This window comes from Seriola lalandi, unplaced genomic scaffold, assembly GCF_002814215.2.
Source record: "Seriola lalandi dorsalis isolate HSWRI2012SDOR001 ecotype SW California unplaced genomic scaffold, Sedor1 jcf7180002054614, whole genome shotgun sequence".
In the NCBI taxonomy this organism is placed as follows: Eukaryota; Metazoa; Chordata; class Actinopteri; order Carangiformes; family Carangidae; genus Seriola; species Seriola lalandi.
The window spans coordinates 965,620-983,844 of NW_019525167.1; the positions used below are offsets into that span (position 1 = coordinate 965,620).

Consider the following 18,225-nt stretch of genomic DNA (forward strand, 5'->3'; position numbering starts at 1 on the left):
TTATCTTTATCATTTTTTGTTCTTATTATTCTGCCAATGTTGCATGAATGCATCATGAGTGCGACAACAAATCCAGAGATTACAGAGACAGTTTGCAGTAACTCCAGCTCAGGCAGCAAAACAGATCCAGACCAAACCATCGCACAGTTTGGCTTGTTTTTAACTAAGTCATTAAATTGGCAAAAAGTTTCGAAACTCAACTCTAAAATAAACAAACAAACTCAGAGGAGCTGTGAGTTTAAATGCTAATTTATTGATGACAGTTACAAAATTAATATTCACTGTTTCTTGAACAAAATGAAGACGACAACGATGATGATGATGATGATGATATTCTGTGCATTCTCCTGGTTGACTGTTTAAAAAGAGGATTTTAAACAGGTTCAGAACATGAGAAAAACAACATTTTAACAGTGCAGTGTGTCACAGGTGGGACGGTTCATAACGTAACCGGCTTCTTTACAAACTCTGAATCATAAATGCAGAACAATTTTTAAAAAAAACTGTCAGGAAAATATACATAAACATAATGAATTATATTTTAAAATGTGTTTTGTGAACTTTACCGTTCAGCCTGTTCAGCACTTGTACAGCCTGTTGAGCCTGATGATGTCTTTCCGGCTCATCTCTTCGGCCGCGCCAAAGTGGACATTAGGGTCAGGAATGGCCACCATGGTGGGCTGGTTGTTCTTGGAGAAGGCGTACCTGGAACAGCAAAGAAGCAGAACATTAATTAGGGTTGATAAAAGGAATACACACCAGAAAGTCTACAATACATGAATGAGGAAATCCTCGGACAAAGAAATGAGGAAATAGGTGGAAAAACAAACAAAAAAAACCCAAAAAACTGCAAAGATAGAGGACGTATACACACAATGTCCCTAAAAGTCACTCCAACAAATATCTTATTTTGACTCTTATTATTATTATTATTATTTTGTTAATTTAAAATTTAATTGTGATTAATAAATGAGAAGGAAAATAAACCCCCTTCTGCTGTGAAGTTGGACACTAACATGGGAGTCTGTGGGGACTGACTCACTGTTGGAGCCAGACTCTAGTGGCCATTAGAGGAACTGCAGATTTTAGCACTTACTTAGTTCACACCTGTATCTCTGAGGCCGTGCTCACACTTCAGTATTGTGTCAAACAAACTCCACTTTTGCCAAACTCCCCCCTCGATTCTACATGGATTTCCTGATTGTGTTTAAAAAGGACCTGAAACAACGCGCCCCTTGAATGTTTCCTCTCCATCACGAAGACAGCAGCTTCACCTACCTGTGGTATTGCATAACAGAGCCGTAGTCGTAGGTGGTTTCCTGGTTCAAAGTATGGATCTTGTCAAAGTTGTGCTCCATTCCTAAAGATTTAATTAAAAAAAATAATAAAACAGATCCATCTGTTACTGTTTTCATTAATCATGTGTGAAGCGGTATCTCTGTAGTTTTGTTGTTAATGTTTGTGCTGATGTTTCACAGTCTCTGAAGCGTTGGCGTTTGCAGGGATTACAGGAGCGTGCAGGTGCTGAGAGCAGCGACAGTGACGGGAACATTTTGGGATTGAAAACAAAACAGGAACTGAAAAATGAAACCACGGCATTGATAAAGTTGTATTTGCAGTGAGATAAATATTGACACTGAAAAATAAAAAAAGGCATAAAAAAAACAAGACTCACAATTTAATTTTGATATTTTTTGTATTATGATATTTTTTCCAGTGTCACTGGTTTTCAGTTTAAATTTTCTGTCACCATAACTGTAAGATTGTAGTTTTGTTTTTTTTTTGTATTTTATTTGTAGTATTTTATTTTTCATTGAAACCTTTTCCAGTGCCAACATAACTCTTTCCAATGCCATTGCTTCCTTTTTCAGTTCAGGTTTTAATTTTCAATGTCCAAATGTTTCTGTGTCTGTCAGAACCAGACTAGCTGTTCACTCTCTGTGCTATGCTAAGCTAACTGGCTGGTGGTTGTAGCGTCGTATTTAAAGGATAGATATGAGAGTGCTGTCGATCTTCTCATCGAACTCTGAGCAAGAAAGTGAATAAGTGTCAAACTACTCCTTTAATATTTTAATATTTTGTGGCTTCATCTTAGAATTCCAACTAAAGTGCAAATGTAAAAGCTGCGTCTTGTGAGCGATTGTAAGGATGATGGTTGTAAACAGACGAACCGGAGATGACGTTCTCCAGAGCGACGCGGATGTACTGGTCGCGGTCAGAACGTTTCTGCTCATGATGGAAGCCCAGCGCGTGGAGAACCTCGTGCTGGACCGTGTGGTGGTAAACGCAGCCTGAACGCTGCAGAGACAGATCCTGCCCGTTGTCATGACGACCGATGAAGGAGTAGCACCTGTCACAACAATGCAGGACACACCTCAAGTCTATTTGTTGTCATTTTTGTTTGTTTGTTTTAGCATCAGGAAAATACCTCAAGAGATGAAATAAAGAAATTAAAATAAAGCAACCAACGGCGTCATAAAGGAAGACAAACAAGGATATGATGCAAAGTGTTTTGTCCACTTCCTGTGGTGCATGTTTACCCGTTAAGAGACCGGATGTTCAGGTAGGCTCTCTGGTTGGAGCGTCCGACGAAACGGATACAAGAGACGTCATGGAAGGACTTAAGGCCGCGCTCGATGATCGCCACCTCACGAGTGGCTGAAGAAGCAGCAGCAGAAGCATTTTAAACCAGCTGCACCGACCACGAGACCGACATGACGCTGTCACAAGGTTTCTTGTATCACAAAAGGTTAAAGGTCGGACTTTCACATCCAAGTTTTTATTCAGAGGAAATCAAGCTGCTGAATAAAATGATAAGACATGTTAAAGTAATACATGCAACAAACATTACATTTAAAGACACAGTTCATGATCCGAATGTAAAAATAAATAAATAAATAAATAACAATACTGAGATTTTTAGTAATTCAGAAATTTATTGAAAAAAAAAAATAAATAAATAAATGTTTAATGATTTCTGATGATAAAATTTATGATTTATTCATATAATTGGTGTTTGAAAGATTGAAAGATGAAAAATCACATTAGTATAAATAAATAAATTCTGAAATAAATAATTAAATACATAAATAAATGCAAAATAAAAAAAATTTTGAATAAAAATGCTATTTCTGTGTTTCTAAATTTATTCATTTATGCATATAAATGAATAAATAAATACATAACAAAATACAGAAATTGCATTTTTTTTTATTAGCAAAATGTTTTTATTTTGCATTTATTTATGTATTTAATTATTTATTTTGGCACTTATTTATACTTACGCATTTTTTTCTCCTTCATACATTACACAAAATATTTAGCGTAATATTTAAGATTTATGTATTTTAAATGCATGTACAATTTCTATCCATTTAGATGACGATGAAGTTTTAACATACAAACTTAATGTGATTCATATTTTGGTTTAACCAGGTTTAAGCATTTTAAACACAGTTTATTATTACAATTACATAATGTCAGTTTTACTTGTTTCATTTTTGTTATGGCTGGAAATCATGTAAACTATTAAAATAGAAAATATTAAATGTTAAAAAAATTTTGTGCAATTTATCTCACATCTTGAATTGTGAATTGTTGAGACAAAGTTGCTTTTTCAATCTTGCCTTTGGATTCACATAAAGTTTGTTTATAATAAAATGTTAAAAAGCCGAAAGACTCACTGTAGACCCTGGAAATGACGTAGGGCACGTAGACCTTCCCATCGGCGGACTTGGGCCACATGCAGCCGTGAGCCGTGCAGGGATCAGCATTTCTCTCAGCCTCAGAGTCGTAGGCGATATCATCCTCCACGTAGGGCTCATCAGGAGAACGGACTGCAGCAGATAACGTGATCAATATTTAAAAATCAAGATCTGAGAGGTCAGTCAGTGCTGGTGACAGGGCCTGAGGTCATGGAGGTTGAATTCAGAAGTTAACAAACCTAACGCATGGTGGATATTTTGTAAGTAGTTTCCAGCTGTTTTTAGACTTAACATAATAAAAATCATTAGGTTTAAGCCAAAAATAAACACATAAATAAAGTATTCAGGTAAACAGGTGACTGAACACTTGAATATCCCGTACACTCAGGGGCCAGTGGGTTGGTTGGTTTCCCGGCTGTGGCCCTTTGGGGAGAGGAACCAGCTCGGATCTCTCACTCTGGATCAGAGGTGAAACTAAAAGCAGAAATAAACTTTGGAGGTGACACTTAAAAAAAGTTCTTACCAACATCCCTGTTCGCTCTCTCAATCCGCTCTGAAGCGGTCAGAGTCTGACCTGTAACGCAGGGAGCGATGGAGGTTTAATGTCACGCAAAAACACACTGTGATAAACTTCACTTTGAAAATAACAGCAGCATCATACGGTGCATTTTATTCAAAGTTCAAACATTTTGATTTGACAGTGAACTTACAGAATCAGGAGTTTTCCAGAAATCACATTCAAAGAAAAATAGGAGACAGAAAAACAAAGTTTGAGTGATCCAGGCAAGTGTATAAAATACCACAAATGATTAAAGCTTGAACTGGTGGTTCTCAGTCTTTTTAGCTTGTGAAGGAAAATAGTTGTGGCTCCTCGTCATGTTGTCACCTGACAACCTCTCAAATCATTTACATGTCTCAACTTCAACGGCCATTTTACTGCAGAATGAAAACTTTTACTGCTGATACTTCAACTACATTCAGCTGATAATACTTCTGTGCCTTTACTTAAGTAGGATTTTAAATGTTTTAGTCGTAATTAAGTATTTTTACACGAACGTATCGTTACTTCTACTTAAGAAAAAGTTCTCAGCACTTCTTCATTTGCAGTAAAAACTCACCTCCTCCTCAGCCCAAGCCGACACAGCCACCAGGACCACAAGACCCAGAATGCACTTCATTTCAACTATATGTCAACAATTAAACACAAATAAACAATAATCTGATTTATGTCTCATCGGTGAGTGAGAAAACATTAAAAAACATAATGGTTGATGATGATACTCACGTCCGTCTGTGAGGGGAGAGAAACACAGCGAGCGACAGGAGCAGCGTCTCGTTATAAAGCATCAGCTGCTGCGGAAAACTGTCCTTTAAAGGACATTTAGGGCAGCGACGGAGGAAAGGGAGCGAAAATAGAATTTAGGCCCCGATAAGAAAATTTTAACCTTGATGCCACATTGCATTATTCCCATAATAAGAAGCTTTGTAATCTTGTTTGATTTAGACACTTGGCTTCAAATATCTTCTGTCAACAGTCAGAGCTTGTTTTCCACATTTTACCAAAGCTGGGGAATTAAATCATTTATATATATATTTTTAATCAATTTAATTTTATATTTTGAGTTGACTTGTAGAGAAGAAAAGTTTCTGGAAATTGACAGCACAATTTTCTTTTGTTTAAAACTATTTTTCCATCTAGTTTCCATCAATTTATCATCAAATTAATGTGATTCTTCTGATTCACTTGTCACATATATTTACACCTACACACTTTCACACCTGCAGTATATGTCAATGTACACTCACCGAGCACTTTATTAGGAACACCAGACTAATGCAGATGTTGGAAACTTTCCTCTGAGACTCCATGTTGACACAGTTGCATCACATCATTTCTGCAGATTTGTCAGCTGCACATTCACGCTGCCGATCTCCTGATGTGCCACATCACAAAGGTGTTCTGCTGGCTTCACATCTGGAGTCTGCTGAAGGTTAATAAAGTTCACTGAACTCACATGTGACATGGAGCATTATCCTGCTGGACGCAGCCATTAGAAGACGGTAAACTGAGGCCAAAAACTATAATAATATGGGACGATTGATTGGTATTTAGGTCAAAAGAGTGTCAAGAAAACGTTCCCCGCACCATCACACCACCTCCACCTGTTGACACAAGGCGGGTCGGGTCCATGGATTCATGCTGTTGATGCCAAACTCTCAGCAGAAATCCAGATCCATCAGACCCGGCTCTCCAGTCTTCATCTGTCCGGTGTTGTTGAGTCCGAGTCGACCGCAGCTTCAGGTTTCTGCTCTTGGCGACAGGAAGTTGAGCCTGACGTTGGTCTTCTGCTGAGTGAGCTTGAGTGGTTATCTGAGTGACCGTAGTCTTTCCGTCAGCTCCAACCTCTCATCAACAAGGCGTTTCCTCCTCAGAGCTGCTGCTCACCGGATGTTTTTATTTTATCCCAAAATTATGAGTAAAAACTCTGAGATCAGCAGTTTCAAAATACACAAACCAGGTGTTTGATGTGAATATTAACTGAAGCTCCTGACCTGAATGTGCAGGATTTTATACGCTGCACTGCTGCCACACGATTGGCTGATTGGATATTTGCATGAATAAGCAGGTGTACAGGTGTTTTTAATTAAATGCTCAGTGAGTCAACACATACACACTTTGACTTGTGCGTTCAATACAGTCTGTTTTTATCTGTTCTACTGTTTTTTATCTGGATTGTTTTATCTACTTAATTATTTGGCTGTTTAAAAATTGTGGAACTCACTCTACCTACATTACACCTGTTGCATTCATTCTACCTATGCAACATTTAATACATTTCCAAAGGTTAAATAGCAGGGCTGTTTTGTATTTTGTTTTATTTAAATGGATTGCAAATATTTAAAAGAGACAAAGACAATTTATAGCAAAAATATAATAGTTTATCATATAAACTTTGCATACATGGGAGTGAGATATCTTTCTCCACCGATCGGGGGGGGGGGGGGGGGGGGGGGGGGGTCTGACAGAAACATCATATCGTTTGTCATGTGTGCAGAGGATAATACAGGCGCTGTGCTGAGTATCGGCGCTGCCCTGTGGCGTCAGAGGGAGGAGAGCTGAACCTGAATTGAAGTTGTCGTCCTTGATGTTTCAGTAACATGTAAATCTCCTGCAGCTTTTCCACACATACAGTACATGTCTTCATGTGTCTACAAGTGCAGAAACAACAAACAACAAGTCTCAGTGAACATGTACACGGAGGTTTATTGTCAATGCAATGAAGAGTGAGAAAACACCCTCAGAATTATAAACAGCCATGTTGTCGAGACTGTTCATCACCTATTGGGAAAAAAAAGAAACACATTGAAGGAGACAAACAAACATGAAAACACGTTTTTTTTATTGGTTGCCACAAAACACAATTATATTTAACAGAAGTATAGTATGTTATAGATATAAAAACTAGTGTGTGTTGCACTCGTCTTACTGTTTAACACTTGTACAGCCTGTTCAGTCTGGTGATGTCATTCTTGCTCATCTGGGTGGCCGTGCCAAACTCAACATTAGCGTTGGGGACGGGCACCATGGTGGGCTTATTGTTCCCAGAGAAGGCATACCTGGAATTAATACAGGGGTCGAATTATGAGATTATTGGTTTATTGTTTAAGTTCAGTTCATAATCAATCAGTGATCATCTGAATGAACAGATGTTAGGTGAGCGACCTGTGGTACTGCATGACAGAGTTGTAGTCGTAGGGCGTGTTCAGGTTCAGAGTGTTGATCTTGTCGAAGGCGTACTCCCAACCTGAGAGGTGAGGATCACACAGACGCGTCAGGAAGAACTGAAGAAGCGTCTCTTTCTGTGTCTCTTCAGGTCTTTTACCTTTTCACGTTAGTTTTGCATCAAGATTTGGGTAAAAAAAAAGCGTTCATAGCTCATCATCTGTTGCCTCCTTCGCTTTTACTTACTGTGTCACGAAGACGCACAGGTTCATTTGGCTGTGGGCCTCTCTGATTGGACAGGCCTTGAGGCTAAACTCTGGCGGCTCGTTTGGTCGGTAAGTTCAGTGAGGAAGTTTTCTCTGGATTAACTGATCACAGCTTTAGTTCCCACAATTCTCTTTTTCCCAGAAATTAAAGGTTGTAACGATGTAAATTTAATTGTGGTGCACAGTTATATTCTGTATTCAGAGCAACAACTCCTCCGACCTGATCAACCACACAGGTCGTTTTTTTCCAACCCTCTGATACGACCCATAGGCAGGCGTACCTGACTTCGGTTGTCATGGTTACAATAAGAAACATGCAGACTGTACCGAGGGCATGGTACCTACTTTTATCGCCATAGTTACTATATTAACGGTCACGGCTTGGTTAGGTTTAGGAAAAGATGGTGATTTGGGTTAAAGGAAGTACTTCCTCAACATTAGGCAATGTCTGTTGTCATGGTTACAACATAAACTGCTGGTTTCACACGGGAATCGAACACCGCCCTCCTGTGTCACATTCATCCGTCCACCACCACCTGATGTGGACTCTGTCTCTCTTTACACGTCACCGACACTTTTCCCTTTGTTCCTGTCATCATCGCTACGACCACTAGATGTCGCCAAGCAACAAAACTTAACCACGGGTCATAATAACCTGCTGCACAGACGACCCACAGGCTCGTTTTTTAAAGGAGGACAGTCTCTATTGGATTTACTTTTTAAATTAGAAATACTTTAAACATCAGTCAAACCACACTAGTCAGGATTTACTTTCAGTTTAGGCGACGTCACATTTAAACAGGCTCAAGGTTATTTTACTATCAAGATTAGGGATTTTTAATTGAGATGAAATTTGTGGTTATTTTAGAAAATGTGGAATAGCTGCAAAGACTAGTCAATTAATCAAATAGTTGATTGACAGATAATGATTAATCATATATTTCTTTAATTAAACTATTATTATTATTATATGTATTATATAATGCAACATAATGAGAACGTAAATGTGAGGGGTGTGTGGTTGTATGTGTGTGTGGCTCTGACCGGACTGGATGTTCTCCCACAGGATGCGGATGTGCTGGTCTCTGTCGGAGCGACACTGCTCGTGGTTGAAGCCGAGGGCGTGGAGCAGCTCGTGCTGGACGGTGCTGTGGTACAGGCAGCCCTGACGGTCCAGAGACAACGTCTGGGCGTAACCACGGCGCCCAACGTAGGAGTAACATCTGCACCCGTGCAATTAAATAGAAAACAGTTATTTCTAAGATGTAGAACTCTTTCCTTCTTACAGCAGGACTCACTTTACTCATCTTATTGTAACAACCACTGATACTGTCATGAGTGAAAATTATATTAAAGATATATAATATTTTATAAAAATTTAATATAAGTTCAAACTTGACAATCTCTTTATCTCTTAATGTTTTTCTCTATATAAAGTGGAATAATCTTTTAAAAATAATATCCAGCATTAAAATAAAATTCAATAAAGAAATATTTGATGCAAGTTTAATAAATAGTAAGTTAGCCTCGGAAGATGAAACCAAATGTAAGTATTAAGTATTATGTGACAAAATGATTTTAACTTTGATCCAATTTGGTCTGATTTAAAATCAACATCTAAAAATTATAAACCCACAAAAAAAAAAAAAACAACCAATTCACAATTTAATTTTAAATTAAATTTAAATTCTTGTTATTATTATTATCACTATTATTATATACCACAGACTTTTATTAAAACTTCTCACCATGCAAACACACTACCTTGACCGTACCCGACCAAATCCAATTATGTCAACTGGTTGTCTATTATGTTTTGTGTTTTTTATGTCGTCACGTCTTCCATGTCACTCGTTTTGTTATTTCACCAATGAAAATATTACTAAATAAATAAATTTAAAAAATCGAATCTTGTTGAGATCCAAAAGTTGTCCAAAATATTTCCATTTTGACATAATGCTTCAAAAAGTGATGTTACATTGTGCAATGTTATTTTCCTTTTAAACTGACTTTAAACCAAAGATTTCATCTGTGATGACTGACACTAACTGATTATCTTGCATAATGCACAACCACAGGTCTGAGTTAATGAGCTGTGAACAGCTGACAGGGACTCAGACACGCAGATTGTTACCCGCTGTCGGACTGGATGCTCAGGTAGTCTCTGTGGTTGGTTCTCTGGACGAAGCGAATGCAGGAGACGTCGGTGAAAGAGTGAAGCCCGCGCTCGATGATGGAGCGCTCGCGGGAAGCTGAGAGGAGACACGCAGGTCAGAGAAAACATACACACTGCAGCACATACACATACATGTTCATGAGCATGTGCAGCTTTAATGTTTGACACGTAAGCTCCTAACATCTGTTCAGAGGGAGAGTTTTGATTTTACTGGGGCAAACCTGGTTAAATAAAAACAGAATGATTAATTAATTAGAAGAAGAGAGAAAATTTAGGAAGGATTATAGTTTAAATGTGAGAACATATGCTTATATACACCCAATCAAACAATTGGACTTGTAATAGCAAACTAGTAGCAAATTCCAAAACCAGTAATTTGAATTTATGAGAAACCATGATAACAAAAAATATTTAATAAAAGTGAGTTTACTCAAACCTTCAGCCAGTTTGATTAGAGAAATTAGAAAACTGCAGGTCTGAAGTAATAAAAGTCATTCAAATAGTCAAATATCAGTCATTTAATACATATATACAGTAGACATATACCTATAATTGTTTTGTAGAAAAAGGACTTAAAATCCAACAATAAAACTAAAACATCAATTTCACTCCCAATCAATTTGTATCAGTGAGTTTTTAAATATATCATGAAAGCTGTGAAATTCGTCAAAAAAAAGTTTGAACACATTACAATCCACTTTATGTCTCTACGTTGCATTAAATGTTTCAGTAGACTGTTTTAATAAAACATTTTAAAATTCTTCAGTCACTTACAGAAGTGTGAGGCGATGACGTAGGGCACGTAGACCTTTCCATCACTGGATTTGCCCCACATGCAGCCGCGGGACGTGCACTGATCAGCGTTTCTGTCATTCTCATTGTCATAAGCAATGTCATCTATGACGAAGGGCTCGTCCTCCGTACGCACTGATGGAGGAAAACAATAAAGACTCTCACAGTAATTTCAATATAAGCCACACTGGTTTGACTAAGATTAAAGATTTAATCTGTTTCAGATTAAGTTTAAAGCCTTTCTCATGATCTCCATGTTTGATATTGAAATTACAACTATACACATGATTTTATTTTGAAAGTCTAACTGGCCTGAAGGTTGCGACAGATTTATGTCGGTATGTTCAAAGGTTTAACTGCTGGTTTCCGTCGTTTTTACCTGTTCATGAGCTTTTATAACCAAGTAATGCCCACACCTACAACCCACTCGTCACATGTTGCATACGTCCGTGAGCTGTGAGCCATTCAATTCATTTTAAACGTCTGAAAAAATTTTATAAATAAAAGCCAGAACAAAACCTGTGTAGCAGTAATATTTTTTCTTCTTTCCTAACTTCTTAATCATCTCTTGCCACTTGATTAGTTACAAGTAGGTGAAGTCAACTGAAACAGTCATGATCTAAATGATGGTTATAATGTTGCTGATTTTGTTTTTGATTATTTTGGAGGATGCAGTTTGTGCTGATGTTGAACTGTGTTGCAAGGGAGCCTTATAGTAATTCATTGATAAATGGAGATGTGATTTACACTTTACAATAAGGCTCCTTTTGCAAGTTACATATAATAGTAACTTAGATTACTAGTAACTAGGACAGACAGGTACAAATGCTGGATGATGGAGGAAAAAAGAAAAGCTAATTAATGGGATATAAACATGAAAGTACTGATCCTGCCTTTCATTCTGTTTTATTCATTTAATTTTTATTTTATCTAATTTTATTTTATTACTTTGATGCTTTTTATATTACTTTACTGTTCTGTTTTATTTTTCTAACTAATTATTTATGTTTTTCAGTTAATTTATAATCTGTTATTATTATTATTATAATAATAATAATTATTGTTGTTATTGTCATTGTTCGTTTAATTTTCTTAGTCTGTGTGAATGTGTGACTGTATGAGGGGATGCATATTTGTACATTGATCCATATACTTTTGGTGCAATTGATGTAAACAAACTTGACCATATGTGAAGTGTCTTACCAACGTCCTTGTTGGCTTTCCACAGCAGCTCAGAGACGGACAGTTCCTACATCAGAGAGATGACATGAAACCATTAGTAAGAGCTTTTTTGTCAACATACTGTATATATATATCTGCACCACACTCAAGAAGATACAAGCTCTTTTTGTGCTTCTTTTGTGTCTCTTTTGTCTATTTGTGGTCATTTCTATCTTCTCCAGAGTCACTGTGAGTCTCCTTGTGGTTGTTCAGTGTCCTATTGTAGTTAACAGTAAAGAAATGTTAACAGTCTGTTCAAACAAGGAAGCGCCAAGCAGGCTTTAGCCATATTTTAGCAATATGTTGTACTGAACATCACGACCTCGAGTGTGATATTACTTTTGTCTAACCGTTCTACGAGCGCCATATTAGTTAACACGAGCTAATAATAAACAACAGATTATGCTTTGTTTGTATATTTTATCATTTATTTAGCTGCGCCTACACAAATAGTCCCGCAACTGGACTGTTGCTAAGCAACACATAAACAATTTCCTGACCTGCACACTAGCTTACTACTACGTAGTTTGCGTTAGCTACAGTGTTAGCCTCATCTTTGCTAATCTGCCGAGGTCGGAGGTCTGCGCTGAAGTATCCAGGTTTTTTTCCTTCCCTTCATCCTCTTCCGACGACCATACATCTTTAACTCAAATGTTACTTCACGAAATATATTCATCACACGAAATACAGTTTAAGATTGACAACGACCGTTAGCGTAACGCCAATCAACGGTTAATAGAACATCTATTAAGCGGAGTGATACGTGTTGTTAAAAGTCCCAGTACTGACGTACACTGATGGAATGCCTCTTGTCCAATCAAATTACTCGGTCGGAACTAGCTGCTGTATAGTGACATTTAACACCAATAACTTCACGCGGACAACATCAGTCCTACAGAAACTTTCAAATGCTGTTTATAAATGGTTCATATTAACTAATGGAAGTAATAAAACATACGTAAATTGCATGAAGCATCATTTATCTTTCTCCATGTCTATTTTCAGGTCCAATTCTGTGAGTCATTTTATAATGTTAGTGTGCTGTTTGAGTTCCTTATATGCTGTTAAATATTAATACATGTCATTGCTTGGTTGTACTTAGTGTTGTTTTTAAATGTGCCTGGATACTCAGCATCACAACAGAACTTTTAAATTATTTTAAGGTTAAAAAAGGTTCAAAATTAAGGTACAAAGCACAATGTAGAATTTACTTTCATTCTCCCCATATACTGCCAATAGTGTACTCAGTATACAGGGAAATAAAATTGCATTCTTCAGTGCTATATGGTTTGCACAATAAGAACACTTAGAATTAAAAAAAATGTACAAATAAAACCTGTGACAATAGAAAATAAAGACATAAAAATGGCAACAAGAACAGAGCCATTAGCACATCAACATAAATATATTCAATAATACTGAGCTTGTGATTATAAAACTTTATTATTTTATCCTGCCTCTTTTCTTTATTAAAAGTCATTTTTATTTAATTTAAAAAAAAAATGATTTCATGCAGTTTTTATTTCATATGTCATATGTCATAAACAAGCATTTCTTAAGAGAACAGGTTGAGTTTTAAACATTTATTTGATTTCAAAATGTTATGGTTATGTTATATATCTGGTCTGAGTTAATGCGCTGTATATTATAAGGTCTATTTATGAATTTAATTTTCGATCACTGGGTTTTTCTTGGAGTATTATTATGAATATTGCACCTTTAATTACAATTTTCATGATTCTTCGCTGAATTTGTTTTGTGCATCATGTTATACATTTTCTTCTAATTTAATTTAATTCAGTTGTGTAAAAACAGGAGAAAATCCAAGAGAGACATGAATTTAATCCTCATTTTATCTTTATGTTGAATCTAGTTATTTTGTACGTGTGAATCTCCTCACCTTGTCTTCAGCCCAGGAGCAGTCGGAGACCACGAGGAGGACCAGGAGACTGAGTGTGTGCTTCAGCAGAGCCATGTTAGCAGCCTGAAGGTGGACAGTGTTAACACCTGGATCCTGCTGCAGCTCCTGTTTATAACCTTCTGTATATCTATTAACTCCCGAAAAAAAGACATGCACTGCTTTGCTTAGTGATAAGACGCACTTTGCCTTGAAAACACGCTGCTGATTCCCACCTTAACTAACCTAAATAAAATCTGCTTGCAGTGGCAAAGATTGTCCTGGGACCTTGTGAGAGTGTTTGTCCTGATGACACCTGGTTAGTGTTCATGGATCCTGGACTACCTGTTGCATAAAAGATAAACCAGATTAATCTAGATTTTAATTTTATAAACACTTTGAAAGTTTGGACCGGATACAAACTTCAGAACAAAAGTATTTATTAAATCTTTTTTTTCCTTTTACTTAATCCAAATTCAAATTTAAGATTTACAATTTGGGTGTTTGACACATTTCTAAAGTTGATTATTGTTTCATCTCTTTTTCAAATTAAATTTTACTAAATAGAAAAGCGTACAAGCGTAATATCATGTCTAAACATTCACCCACTGTGTTCTCTTTGGTGTCCAGAGACATTGACACCAAATTACCTTAAAAGTTGTGTTCAGTGCAGGAAATTCACAGAGGCTGGCAGATTAGTTCTAGTTTGTTTATTCCATATTTCCATAAAACAAACACAAACAATTCTTTTCCCATATTCAAATTCATATGCAAATTAAAAAGTGTTTAGCATGGACTACTAATGTTTAAAAGATGACACACCCACTGGCTTTTCAAAATAAAACTGGTCAGATTTGTGGGTTTTCTTGTGATCTTTCTGTGTTAGACCTCTTTTAACAGAAGGCCATAAGGACGGATGGCCCTTTCTACCATCTTCTGCTCTTCTTCGTCCGATGTTCCTTTGGGGATGGGGATCAGCCAGTACTTATCGTTGTTGTATTTCTTTCTGTACTCGGGGTTGATTCGATTCTGCAGAATCACTTTGTACTTCTTGCCATTCTTCTTGGAGGTGAATGTTTTGGCGTAGTAATTCGCCTCAGAGATGTCTGGGGTAGAATAAATCCCCCTGCCATACACCTGCCCTGGGCCCGGCTGTTGAATACAAGTGTGAATATAAATTTAGTAACATCAATTGTATATTATCTTTAAAACTTAAAACATTTTCTAATACAATACCAACAGTCAAATACAGTGTTTCTTTTTCTTAGTACAGGAAATAGTAGTCAGGGCGGCTGTGACAAGCCTCCTGAAGGTAAATCTAAAGCTGTAAAGGGCGTTTCTTTCTAGCACGACAAACTCAGAATCTTATGTGCTACTCATTAATGCAGTTACCAGGGAAAATAATGTGAAGGTGTGACACTCTACTGCATTAACACTGATAATAATGGATATGTAAATCAGACCTTGTAGTGTCCTTCGATGATGCCCTCAGCACCTTTCTTTGATGTCCCGTGGTAGGACACAGGCCACTCCCCTCGACATGACTGGGTGCTACGGTAACTGGTTCCCAGCCAGGTGACTTCATCATACTTATCCAGGATCTGTGACAAAATATTTACATCATGTGACATCAGGTATTTTAGCTGGTGTCTGATGAGCAGTGACCTTAATGATTATCAGTTATCTGGGAGACAGTAAGTTCCAGCAGAGATTCTATTGAGACCATAGTGACAGTCATCCTTTGGTCTCACAGATCATAACTTCTGATATTTTTCTTAGGGGTTCTTAGAGACCAGAAAGAGATTTGCTATATTATTATATTATTGATTACTTCTATTTAGCTGTGAAGTTCAAAAGGTAAAATCACACATATTATACAGCCCAAATCCCAAAACGTCCTCCAACCTCATCACTGACATTCAACAAAATTCACACTTACATTTCACAACTGGGTGTAAATTCTGGGATTAAAGTCAAATAAAACAGATTTATTCACCTTAAGCCCAAAACGGTACCAACCACTTGGGCGTTCATACTTCTCTCCACCTCTCCAGAAAGTCTCAGTGTCCTTCAAATTTTTGAAATCATAGTCGAACTGCGGGGCAAAGAACTCATCATCATCGATGATGTGGTTCCTTCCTGTTGCAGTGTCCACCACTCCAGGGAAGGAAGCTGGCGCAGCTCTGCCTTGCAGGACGCATTGGATGCGGGAGAAGCTGCATTTTGACACCTCGCTGTAATGTGAGGGGTGGAGATGCAGTTTCAAAGCACATTAATCTCAGTCTCTTCTTGCAGTCATTCACATTTTACCACTAAGAGTACTCCCTAACCGCACTAAAGCTTTTCTCCTAAATCCTCTTCACAAAGCTGCTGAGACCAACTTTGACTAAAGAGAAGTGAAAACTCCTGAGCTAAGAGTCCGTTGCTATGGCTGACGTCAGTTTTGATGGACAGGCTTGCTTGTTTGCAAGAACCACAGAGAATGGTTGATCAGTCTGGTCTGTGCCAGTGAAAACGCATGCGCAACAGAATAAAGAAATAAACTAATATAAATGAAATGATAAGATTACGATGATTAGATTCTGTCTACAAAAGAAGTGCATTCTCCACTATGTATCTGTAGTAAGGTTTGTTTAGACCGGGAGGATTTAATCTTACAATAAAAGTTTACGTTCAGTCCTACGGAAGACGATTAGGGCCACAGGGGAATTTTTTTTTAATTTCTTAAAGTCGTGACTTTATTCTCAGGATTAAAGAACAATTCTTAAACAAAGTCAGACATTTTTTTTAAAAGTCGAAAAGTCTGAGTTTAAACTCAGAATTCAGATTTTATCTCAAAATTCAGAGAAAAAAGTCAGAATTCTGAGCTTTGATTTATATCCAGACTACATGTTCACAACACATACTGCAAATAGGAAAATGTGTTCACCAACTCTCATGACTGTTAAATCAAATATACAATCTTTTTAAACCTGCAGTGTGCCCCAGTTTAAAAACTAGCTCTTTAGGATTGTGGGTAACAAAAACCACAGTTCTAATAATTACCTGGTTTCATCTGCGTCCAGGATGGAACAGATGAGATTCTTGATGGACAGCTGTTCCTGCTGTGCTGCTCCCCCACATGTGCAGTCATGAGAGCTTTGTGACCTTTGAATTTGAACAGATGTCACACTGGCGTTGCAGAGGACACCCAAAGCCTCGAGTGCAATGTCTCTATCAATCATGTTTACAGTTAGCTCTTGTATCACAAAAGTAATGAACTGTGTTGTTGGAAAGGAAAGTCTGAGATTTGTAGAGTCCTGTCTTCAGGCTGGGTGGAGTAAAGAAACCCAATAGACTGAGGAAGGAAGTAAAGCTCGTATTTATAAGCAGATATCTGCTGATCTAAACAGATAAGGGTTAAGTAATAACTGTTGCTTTGCTTGTGGAGATGAAGCAACAGGTGATACCTGTCGAGTTAGTTACTTGCATCAGCCTGCATTGCACATTGTGTCATTAGTAATTCAGCGCTGTACCTGAGGGTGAGGATGTGCAACACACCCGCCTGTTAACCAATGACGACCAGCGTTGCTGTCATAAACAACTGATGTACAGCAGCAAATAGCAAATACACAAAATAAATGAATGAATCCATGACCTGAGGAAGAAACAACACTCTCACACTTCTGTCACAACTGCAGCTTTGTTTCACAAGAAGTGGAGGGACAGAACACGCCCTGATCAACTTCACTCTTCTGGTTTGTGGTGTGTAACAACTTTTACAAGTTCATTACAGAACTTCATCTGAACTTCAGCTCATTTCCAGTGAAATGGTCAAACACACACACACACACACACACACACACACACACACACACACGTATGACTACAGGTAGAGAAGATAGCTAATGTAATTAAAATTTACTATTTACTATGAAAAGATAACGTTTGATCACTCATTGTTGTTAAAATGACACATTTAATGATGTTCCATTATATATATAGTGAAATCTTTTTATAAGTGTGATTTTTTACTGTGTAAAAACATGCTTGACTAAAGGTAAAGGTAGTGATGCTAAGGTAGTAAGTGAGCAATTTTCATGAAATAAAAAGACTTATGAACATTCACTGTTATTAATATCACACATTTGATGTTATTTCATTGTATATGTGATGAATAATGTATATATCAGTATGATTTGCAAATATAATATAATATAATATAATATAATATAATATAATATAATATACAAATCAGGAATGCTTCGCAACATACCAGCAAAACTACAGTGGATTTAATGGCCAAAAAAATCTAAGCGCTTTTGCACCGCCACAGAGATGAGCAAGTTCAATTCATTTCTTGAAAAAGATAGCATTCTCTTTGACTTTTTCCGAACGTTTTTGGTATTTGTAAATGTATTTATACTTTCACCATAAAGGGACTTCTCAATTGTTTGGTAGAGGTC

At 37.2% G+C, this 18,225-nt stretch overlaps 3 protein-coding genes across 3 annotated transcripts; all 3 read right to left on the reverse strand.

The window, feature by feature from the left end:
• Positions 1 to 231: 231 nt before the first annotated feature.
• On the reverse strand, positions 232 to 5,039 carry LOC111665061 (low choriolytic enzyme-like). Its single transcript, XM_023419930.2, has 9 exons — positions 4,990 to 5,039; positions 4,823 to 4,887; positions 4,228 to 4,273; positions 3,684 to 3,836; positions 2,541 to 2,658; positions 2,172 to 2,350; positions 1,279 to 1,360; positions 567 to 705; positions 232 to 355 (listed from the first exon to the last, which is right to left on the reverse strand). Exons 2-8 carry the CDS (start codon positions 4,880 to 4,882, stop codon positions 579 to 581), a joined length of 765 nt encoding a protein of 254 aa, XP_023275698.1. The 5' UTR covers positions 4,883 to 4,887; positions 4,990 to 5,039; the 3' UTR covers positions 232 to 355; positions 567 to 578.
• Positions 5,040 to 6,949: 1,910 nt separating this feature from the next.
• Positions 6,950 to 13,909, reverse strand: LOC111665060 (high choriolytic enzyme 1-like). Its single transcript, XM_023419929.2, has 8 exons — positions 13,784 to 13,909; positions 11,866 to 11,911; positions 10,645 to 10,797; positions 9,829 to 9,946; positions 8,739 to 8,917; positions 7,429 to 7,510; positions 7,193 to 7,322; positions 6,950 to 7,044 (listed from the first exon to the last, which is right to left on the reverse strand). Exons 1-7 carry the CDS (start codon positions 13,856 to 13,858, stop codon positions 7,196 to 7,198), a joined length of 780 nt encoding a protein of 259 aa, XP_023275697.1. The 5' UTR covers positions 13,859 to 13,909; the 3' UTR covers positions 6,950 to 7,044; positions 7,193 to 7,195.
• A 566-nt stretch (positions 13,910 to 14,475) lies between these two features.
• Positions 14,476 to 17,138, reverse strand: LOC111665071 (uncharacterized). Its single transcript, XM_023419942.2, has 4 exons — positions 16,826 to 17,138; positions 15,777 to 16,014; positions 15,244 to 15,381; positions 14,476 to 14,932 (listed from the first exon to the last, which is right to left on the reverse strand). Exons 1-4 carry the CDS (start codon positions 17,002 to 17,004, stop codon positions 14,663 to 14,665), a joined length of 825 nt encoding a protein of 274 aa, XP_023275710.1. The 5' UTR covers positions 17,005 to 17,138; the 3' UTR covers positions 14,476 to 14,662.
• Between the last annotated feature and the right edge of the window lie 1,087 nt (positions 17,139 to 18,225).

Coding starts and splice junctions, on each gene's coding strand:
- LOC111665071 (XM_023419942.2), bottom strand. CDS start 17,004: ATGATTGATAGAGACATTGCACTCGAGGCTTTGGGTGTCCTCTGCAAC. Junction 16,015..16,825: donor CTGGACGCAGATGAAACCAG/GTAATTATTAGA, acceptor CTCACATTACAG/CGAGGTGTCAAAATGCAGCT. Junction 15,382..15,776: donor GGTACCGTTTTGGGCTTAAG/GTGAATAAATCT, acceptor ATTTTGTCACAG/ATCCTGGATAAGTATGATGA.
- LOC111665061 (XM_023419930.2), bottom strand. CDS start 4,882: ATGAAGTGCATTCTGGGTCTTGTGGTCCTGGTGGCTGTGTCGGCTTGG. Junction 2,659..3,683: donor CGTCATTTCCAGGGTCTACA/GTGAGTCTTTCG, acceptor CTGCTTCTTCAG/CCACTCGTGAGGTGGCGATC. Junction 706..1,278: donor TCTGTTATGCAATACCACAG/GTAGGTGAAGCT, acceptor TTGCTGTTCCAG/GTACGCCTTCTCCAAGAACA.
- LOC111665060 (XM_023419929.2), bottom strand. CDS start 13,858: ATGGCTCTGCTGAAGCACACACTCAGTCTCCTGGTCCTCCTCGTGGTC. Junction 11,912..13,783: donor GCTCCTGGGCTGAAGACAAG/GTGAGGAGATTC, acceptor TCTCTGATGTAG/GAACTGTCCGTCTCTGAGCT. Junction 9,947..10,644: donor CGTCATCGCCTCACACTTCT/GTAAGTGACTGA, acceptor GTCTCCTCTCAG/CTTCCCGCGAGCGCTCCATC.